Source organism: Procambarus clarkii, chromosome 93 (assembly GCF_040958095.1).
Source record: "Procambarus clarkii isolate CNS0578487 chromosome 93, FALCON_Pclarkii_2.0, whole genome shotgun sequence".
Classification (NCBI taxonomy): domain Eukaryota; kingdom Metazoa; phylum Arthropoda; class Malacostraca; order Decapoda; family Cambaridae; genus Procambarus; species Procambarus clarkii.
The window spans coordinates 13,449,082-13,458,390 of NC_091242.1; the positions used below are offsets into that span (position 1 = coordinate 13,449,082).

The 9,309-nt window shown below is 47.5% G+C and overlaps 1 protein-coding gene across 1 annotated transcript; it reads left to right on the forward strand.

Annotated features, from left to right (window-relative positions):
* Positions 1–695: 695 nt before the first annotated feature.
* On the forward strand, positions 696–4,502 carry LOC138359778 (uncharacterized). Its single transcript, XM_069319470.1, has 3 exons — positions 696–832; positions 2,722–3,568; positions 3,750–4,502. Coding segments are annotated over exons 1-3 (1,236 nt in total). The 5' UTR covers positions 696–831; the 3' UTR covers positions 4,138–4,502.
* Positions 4,503–9,309: the final 4,807 nt, after the last annotated feature.

Below are 9,309 nucleotides of genomic sequence, written 5' to 3' on the forward strand. Positions count from 1 at the left end.
TTGTGAGTCGTGTGTAAAGCGCTTTTCATTCATAAACAGGGGGTTTGGCGGGTGCATGGAATCACTTTTGGGTCTTTGTTTATAGGACGGGCTGTTAGCTCAGCCCGTCCTCCAAACAAAGATCCAAAAGTGATTCCATGCACCCGCCAAACCCCCTGTTTATGAATGAAAAGCGCTTTACACACGACTCACAACTGCTGACGTTCGAACATATCCGGAACAAGTGCTTCACTGACGAATTTTGTTCGAATCACAACGCTATAAATGCTTCACCCACGTACTAAAAATGCAAATAATCGCCAACAGAACCTAAACACCTGACCTAATCTATCCTATGCCTATATATACACAATATGCTAATATATTATAATATTAATTTATACTTGAGAAAATTCCAGTTTTGAATGAACAGCATGTTAAAATTTATGAATGCGTCTGTGGGGTTGACCGCTGAATGTAATGGACTTGAGTCGAGGACGGGTTGGTTACCTGACGATTTCTGTTCGAATCGCTACTCCGTAAATGGTTCACGCATGTACTTTAAATACTAATAACCGTCAAGAGAACCCAATCTAACCGAGCCTATGCCTAACTATATCTAGAAATTTTATAATTAATAATACTAATTTATATATGAGAACAAATAATATTTATTATTTTTAAATCAATACGTAAAAATTTATGAATGCGTCGTAGGTGACGACCGGCGATTGAACGAACTGACGTGAGAACAGGTCGCCTGGTACTAGGCACAGTTTGAGGTTCGCGTTACTGGCTGGTGGACTACGTCTTGCGTTGTGTTCCTCCTTTAAGGCGTTCTCGAATAGCTAAAGTAAGTTGAAGTGGTTCTCACAACGCGTGTCATACGGCTGTTTACAACCTGTTCTCTAACTTATTATTGTTTATTGGAACATGGTTCATCACTGAGGTTGTGTTCCGGCGGTACACTGTAATGACTTTGATTAGTAAGCTTCTGCCCCGGTACGTGATGTGGTTTTCAAAGTTCAGCCACATATCATAACTAGTTCACTAATGTCCCTTCTGTTGAAGGGTATTACTTCATTAAAATTTCTGATGGGGGGTTTACGTACTGGCCCGTCGACAAGCAGACTAAATACTCTACACGTATCTGTTGCAAAAGTAACTAAAGGCATATAGTAGGAACTGACAGTTTGTGTTGGCCCGTATTAAACCTGAAAATACATACCCCAATTCTGTTGTAGACATTAAAGTATCTTCACGGCCTTCGAATATTGCTGGCAAATATTACTCTATCAGAAATATCAGGTTGAGTAAGAGTATGAAATAAGAGTGAAATTAAGAAAATTGAGGAATAGACAAAGATGAGTAAATGGCATTGAACTGTCAGATGATTCATTGACAATTTGGTTCTGTAAATCTAATCTTTTTATTGAAATATTAATGATTACCTTGATCCAGGTAGCCCTGTGACTGATGCAGTGAACCTAAGTAGTACGTAATTCTTGCAGTTTCATGTAAACTTTAAGTCTTGACCATCTCTAAAATGTGTAAAAATATATTTTCATTTTAGAGTATTTAGTCGCTAAAAAAATTAAAACTGTATTGCGAAATCTGAATCTGGTGTTGTATGCAAGAGGTCGCGAATTTTACTCTACATCTATATAAATAAAAACGTGTTTAAAATCGCTAGTCTCCGAAAGTTCTTCACCGATTACTTTGAGATTTTGAGAACTTTCATTCGCATACGAGCTTGTTTATATACATGCTTTATACATGCTACACCGGTGACGGGTAAGAACTTGCTTTTTTCCTAAACGGCACCATCCGTTGAATGTAAAAGCAACATAGGATATTCTAAATGTTAAGATTCCATTTCAATATTTCAAATTGCATTGATAAATAGAATTTTCATAAATTTCTCATTATCTTCATTTTGTTTTTTAATTTTACATTGCGTTGTTAAGAGCTGGTTTTGTTTACTATACTGTTCATTTTGAGCAACTTTTTTTCATTGGTTTTCTGTTAGTCTTATTTTTCAGTGATGGGAACATCAGATCATTTGGAAAGGCATCGGACGAGGGAGTGGGGAATTTGTAGGGAGGACGAGGGGACTGGGAATGGTTGGAAGGACGAGGGAAGAATGGTGTGGAGGATCAGGGGGGAGGACAGGGGAGGGTTGCTGTGGCTTAGAAGCGCATGCCTCAGGAACGCGTGGCCGGGTACAGTTAGTTCTATATATAAAATGTTGTTTTATTTATAAACTAAAAATTTAATTGACTTGACCATAATTTTAATATTAAATTGTTGAAATTTGTTTGAAACGTACTTTAGATTTTCATGGTGATACGAAAGTTGCCTCTAATATATTAATCGCATTATAGACCCCATACAGTCGTTTCGGTAATTTAATTAAAAAATAAGGTGGGTAGCAAATTTGGGAGGGGTAATAGATAAGGGGTTCATCGGTGGAAAGGCTGGAAAAGATGGTTGCTTTTGCATGTATATCAATATGAAAGTCTGCCTGTTAGAGGAAAAGGGAGATGGGAAGGACGAGGGCGGGATTAGGATCCATAACCTTTACCAGCTACCCTCGTAGTACATCATGAAATAATAGTTGTGCTATTGACTTTATGTAATACTTCTTAATGAAGGGTGATTTCAATGTGTAATGATTATCGCACAGAAGCCGAAAGATCGCGAAAACTTGGTGCTAAAATATTAACGATGTATGTTTGACAGTGGCTTATGCAGGAGGCGAGGGCGCTGCCAAACCGCAGTACAACATCAGGGAGGATCATGTGAAGGAGGCCCTGAAGGCGGACAAGGGCAGCGAGGCCGTACTAAACTTCTGGCAAATTAAAGACCTTGCTGAGAAGGGCGACAACTTTTCTTCTTCAGTTACCAGCGTCAAAGTCCGGTTCTCCTTGATGGGGGAGACAAGCAAAGTGTCTTATGTGGTAAAAATATGCCCTCCAAGATCTAAAATGGCCCAAGTGGCAGAGTTTCCTTTAAAAATGATGAAGAAAGAAAATGAGTTTTTTCAGGAAATCCTTCCGAAACTCAACTCAGAGCTGACTTCCTTGGGGCACCATAACTTGAGAATGCCAAAGTGGTTCTACACATCATTAGAAGAGAACAGAGAGATGATCTTCTTAGAGGACCTCCGAGATCTGGGCTTTGAAGTGTTTAAAGACTGCAAGGTGGGCCTCGATGAGGCCCATACAAAACTGGTCCTGCAGGAGCTGGCCCGACTCCACGCTGCCTCTCTGCTGCTGAAAGCAAAGATGCAAATCTTGCATGAAGAACCTGACAGCGAGAAAGGCCTGGCTCTCGCTTTCAAGTACATTAATGAAGACTGGACCACTTTAAAGGAAGACGAAGAGGCGGAGCAGAATTCTAAGTGCTCGGTAAGTCTAGTGGAGGCGGAGGCCTTTTTGGCCAAAGATGGCGGCTGCGAGGTGGCGAGGCGATGGTTGGATATGCACAAGAACAAGCCCCTTGATCTTGTAAAGAGCTTTCTGGTCAGACAAACTAAGTTTGATGTAATATGTCATGGCGACTGCTGGGTTAACAACCTACAATTCAGGTAGGCAAAGTTTTAGTTCATCGTACACTTTGTAGATGTATTTTGACTTTAAATTTTGAAAATTAAACTTGTAAGAGACTTTAATGCACTTCATTTTACGGCATGGTTCCGAACATATTCTTACAATGAGGTGTACAAACTTGTTCTACTGTCACTAGCTAGTTTTACTTCATAATTCCAGGTACAATAAAGATGGAGAGCCGGTTGAAGTGATGCTCCTTGACCTCCAGCTGAACCGTCTGGCTTCCCCAGCCACCGACATAAACTACCTCCTCTACACCAGTCTCCACGGCGACAACAGGAAGACCAACTGGCGGAACTACCTCTCCTCCTACTACAACACCTTCAGAGGTGTGATGGAGTCCGGAGGTTTGGGCATGCTTTTCACCCTGGAAGAGCTCCATCAAGAGTACAGGAGCAAGATGGAGTACGGTATGCTGTATGGGTCCATGACGGTGGCGTTGTTGATGAGGGAGAGCCCCAGTTCCCCGGGCTGGATGGGGGGAAGTAAAAATTTTCAAACTCGGTTCCTCGCTTTGTATGGTGAACTAATTGAGCAAGAGCGATAACGTCTTTAGTGTTGCCCAGTGAAGAAATCGCACGGAATTTACTTGCACCTAATGAATTCGGCCTTGTAGCTGCCTGTGGCAATGTGTGGACACGGATCCTGAAATATTAGTGCCTATGAAGAACCCTTTGCTCCAGGACCTGCCAAAAGTGTATTTAGGTAGTATTTAGTTACGTTAATAGAGTACCAAATGACATGATCAACTTGACAATCTGAGTTCTAAAGAGTCATCTTGTGTATATAAACCTAATAACAAAATATTTACTGTCAATGTCACTTGTTCAGAAGGTACTAGATTCCCCCACTGTTCTTTTATGCCAAATGTTAAATCAATAAACGGTATTAATGTTGCAATTATAAAATTAATAGTTTTATTATACTAAAGTCAGTTGCCTCAACATTTATAGTTAAAATTATCAAATTGAGAAATTGATCTTCACAGTATGAGGGGCTTAAAACATGGCTCCTGTTACGTCCTCGCTCGTCTAATGTCTTGACAACTTCTGTCTGGACAAATATTTTGGACTAGGCAAATAAATGCTCTAAATGGCAACTGCAGTGACATCGGTCGTTGCTGCTGCTGCTGCTGCTGCTGTTGCTGCTGTTGCTGCTGTTGTTGCTGCTGTTGTTGCTGTTGTTGTTGCTGTTGTTGCTGTTGTTGCTGCTGCTGCTGCTGCTGCTGCTGCTGCTGCTGCTGCTGCATCATCATGGTGTTGTGTAAACCTCCCCATCCGGCCCGTTGGCGTCGTGAGGGGGCTTGGTGGACGGCTGCCGGAGTGTGATGCTCCGTTGGGCAGTCCTGTCCTTTTCTGGCCTTGCACTCCTGCTGCTGTCTTCTCCAATTGTGCCGGATCGCTTTTCCTTATGTTTCTTTTTTATCCCCCCCTCTTCTCCTATCTGCTTGTCGTTTCCTGCTGACCTTTTGCTTGTTTTAGATTATTTCTTTGGACTTCTTCTATTTTGACGCCCGGGTGCTTGAGGAGGCATACTCTTGCACCCGTAGAACTGTAGTACCCAACGTCTCGAGCGAGGGGAACCTTTTATTGTCAATCCCCCTTTCGTCGCTGAACCCGATCTCGACGGACTGACGGTTCTTAAGGTGGCGTTTGTGGGGCGTATACTCACGACGCACCCGTAGGGGGCCCCGGCATGATCGGCGATAGCTTCATTTTGGGTGTCCTGCCTCTAATTGTGGCTCCATGGTGGGTATGGGGGCACATTCGTGGATGAATTTGTCACTTTTCGTCTCTGTCGTTGAATGTTTCCGTTGTACCCTCTCAGGCTCGTGGGGTGGGCGACCAAGCCCCCGAGTCGGCCTGTATTGGAAGACCAGGCTCTGTAGCTCCCGCTGCGTTGGGCCCCGACTTTGCTCCTCCTTTGACCGTCCTGACTTCTTCCTCCAGCTCTCCTCCCTCCTCCTGTGGTTGGGTCGAGCCTCCAGCCCCCGGTGGTGACCACTTCGTCCCCTGGTGTGGCTGTCTTTCGTTGTGACTACTGCGCCTTTTGACCCCTCTCTCTCTCTCTCTAGGGGTTCTCAACGCCGTTCGCGCCCCAACCGCACTCGCTCGATTCCTTCCCGTGCTGATGCGTATCAGGCCTTGTTTGGTCCTGCTCGTGGGCCAAATACTTTGATCTCCTCCCTCTTGATTCTGCGCCTCCTGACTATTTCTCCCTCCATCGGCATCTTGTAGATTCCGTGGATGCGTCTGTTACTTTCAACCCCACTCGTCTCGGTACGCGTGTCGTTGCTGCTCCTTCTCATGATGCAGCTTCCCGCTTGGCTGCCTTATCTTGCCTTGGCGAGATCCCTGTTCGGGTCTCCAAGAACGTTCAGATGAATGCCAGTGTTGGCACTATTCTCCTCCCACCCCATGTTGCAACCAGTGTTCGGAATCTGCAGGATTGCCACGATGATGTTCGGCATATCCTTGATGCCCAAGGCCATTCTGTCCTCCAGGTTGACTCGTTTACTCGTCCCCCTCGTGGTCGTCGCCGTCACCCCCTTCGCGTTGTGAAGGTCACCTTTGATGGTAGGACCCTTCCATCCTCTATCATTCTTGCTGGTGCTAGGTGCTCTGTCTGGAGTATATTCCTTCTCCTCGACTTTGTAACAGGTGCTGGAGGTTTGGGCATGGTGCCCTCCGCTGCTCTGGGACTGTCTCTCTCTGTCCTTAGTGACCTTCACTCCCACACAAAGTCGGAGTGCACTTCTCCCCAAGCTCGCTGCCTCAACTGCGGTGAGGCCCATCCTACCTTCTCCCGTGCCTGTGTCCATTACAAGCTTGAGGCGGCCGTCCTTAACCTGAAGCACCGGGAGCGTTTATCTTTAACTGAGGCGAGGCGCCAGGTTCGCCGGCTCCCGCCTTATACTAACATCTCTTATGCTCGCGTGTTGCGCTCTTCCTCTCCTCGTCCTTCCCACCCCCCCCCCCCCCCCCCCTTCCTCAGACTCTCAACCGTTTCCGGGCCTTGGACCCCTGATACGCCCACTGCCCCTCCTCTGTTCCTTTGAGTTCTCTCCCTAGGGGGTCCCCCTCCTGGTCCTCTGTCTGGGGTTCCCCTTCTTTCAACCCGGTCTGTCATGTCTCCTGTGTCTTCTTCCTCGTCCCCCTCCGATCCTCCTTCCCATCCTCTTCCTCCATCTATCGGCTCTCCCCACCGCCTGTCGGTGCGGGCGGATGTCCATCGCTCTCCTCAAGGCCGTCGTGTGTGCTCTCGTTCGGCTTCTCCTGTTGAGACACTGGAATCCGTTGCCCGGTACGTAGTTGCTGGGACACCGGTCTCTTTAAGTCAGAAGCGTAAGCCTGGCTCCTCTCCTTCCTCTTCCCCGGCGGGTAAGAAGGCTTCGCTTTCTTCCTCAGGTCCTACTTCTGGCTCTGTTGCTCCTTCCCCTCCCGTTTCAGTGATTGCGCCCCCTGTTCCTGCTATGGAGGTTTCTTTGGCCCCTGCTTCCCTTTCGGTTGCTGCTCTTGCTGGGGTGCGCTCCCCTCCTTCTACTCCCCCTCTTCCTGCTGCTGTCCTTGACTGCTCCTCTCCGTTGTCTCCTCCTCTTCCTCCTCCTCCTCCTCCTCCTCCGGACCCCGCCCGCCCACCTCTGATCTGTTCTCCCGTTTCCTTCCCTCCGTCTTTGCTCAGTTTACCCATGCCCCCCTAACCCTGACTTTGCTGACCCTGATCCCGACCCTAATATTCTTTAACGTGCTCTGTTGCTCTTTGGCCTTTGTTTCTTCCTTGTTCTCTGGTTTTGTCCTTTCTCTTCTCGCCGTTGTCCATTCTCCAATGGAACGTTCGAGGTTATTACGCCAATTTCCTCAAACTCCAACTTCTGATTTCGCGGTTTTCGCCCCTTTGTCTCCAGGAGCCAATGCTTGGTGCTCGTCCTGGTCGTTTTCGTGGCTATTCCTTTCTCTCCCCCCTTCCTCCCCAGCCATTGCTGGGGCTTCTAATTCTTCTGCTCTCTTGATTCGTGCTGATGTTCCCTTTGTTCCTTTACTTTTTCCTTCGCCTCTCCATTGTTCTGCTGCTCGTATCTTTGTGGGGAAATGCTACACGGTTTGTTCCATTTATCTCCCCCCCGAGTGTCCCGCTCTCTTCCTGATTTGAAACACCTAGACTCCTTGCCGGAGCCTGTGCTCCTGCTGGGTGACTTCAATTGTCGTAATTCCCTTTGGGGTGACGTTCTGACGAATACCCGGGGTCGCCTCCTTGAGCCGTTTCGCCTCTCTTCTTCCCTGTCTCATCTGAATTCTGGTGAGCCCACTCATTTGGGCTCTCGGACTCGCACCCTTTCTTGTCTTGATCTTTCTCTCTGCTCCTCTTCTCTTTACTTAGATTTCACGTGGCAGGTTCTTGATGACCTCCATGGAAGTGATCATTTCCCCATCCTTGTTTCCTTTTTCTCTTTTCGCCCTTCCCTCTCTTTCCCTAGGTGGCAGTTTGCTAAGGCAGACTGGACCCTATTTACCCTCAGTGCTGCTCTCTCTGACCTCTCCCTTCTGCCTCTCTCTCGCGCTCTCCTCCTTTTTCATGACACTGTCTTCAACGCTGCCCTCCGCTCTATTCCTCGCTCTTCCTCTCGGGGTCCGCGGAAGTGCGTTCCCTGGTGGAATGCGGACTGTGCTCGGGCTGTCCGCTGTAAGCGTGCAGCCTGGAAGAGGCACCGCCGTAGGCAGACGACCGATTCTTTTCTTTTCTTTCGGAAAGCGAGTGCGGTGGCCCGTAGGGCCATCCGTACGGCTAAACGTGAATGTTGGGCATCTTATGTCTCAACAATTACGTCCGAAACCCCTCTGGCCCAGATCTGAAAGCGTATCCGCAAGATAGCGGGTAAGTTCGTTCCCGATGTTTCACCGGTCCTTCACCTCCATGATACTCTTGTGGCGGACCCGTTGCAGGTCGTTTCCGAACTGGGTTCCCACTTTTCTTCTGTTAGCTCTGGTCTTCACCTTCCCCAATCTTTCCTTCTTCGTAAACCTGTCCTTGAGTCTCGTCCTTTAGATTTCTGCATTCATCTTCAGCTTCCCTATAATGATCTCTTTTCTCTCTCTGAACTTCGTTCTGCCCTGGCCCTCTGCGGTTCTACGGCGGCGGGCTCCGTTGGTATTCATTATGAGATGCTTCGCCATCTCCCTCCGAGCACGTCTCAGTATTTACTGAGTCTGTATAATCGGATCTGGGAGTCGTCGTCAGTCCCTGAGGACTGGCTCGATGCCGTTGTCCTCCCTGTTCGCAAACCGGGGTCTCTGGGTACTTCCCCTAAGGACTTTCGCCCTATTGCTCTCACAAGTTGTGTCTGCAAACTCTTTGAACGTATGGTTAACGTTCGTCTGATGTGGTTCCTGGAACACCATCACCTCCTCTCCCCTTCTCAATTTGGTTTCCGCAAGTGCCGCAGCACGACAGATGTCCTGGTGAACTTGGAGGTCTATATTCGTACTGCTTTTGCTGCGAAGACCTCCGTTGTTGCCGTCCTTTTTGACCTGGAAAAGGCTTACGACACCACTTGGCGTTATCATATCCTATCTCAACTTCATTCTTTTGGCCTTCGTGGTCATCTCCCTCTCTTTCTCTGCAGCTTCCTCTCTCGTCGTTCCTTTCGGGTGCGCCTTGGTACCGCTCTCTCTCCCTCTTTTCAGCAATACGAAGGTGTGCCCCAGGGTAGTGTTCTGAGCAC

Excerpts from the sequence above, each read along its gene's own strand:
- LOC138359778 (XM_069319470.1), top strand. Across the intron at positions 3,569-3,749 it reads GTTAACAACCTACAATTCAG|GTACAATAAAGATGGAGAGC; the intron begins GTAGGCAAAGTT and ends TCATAATTCCAG.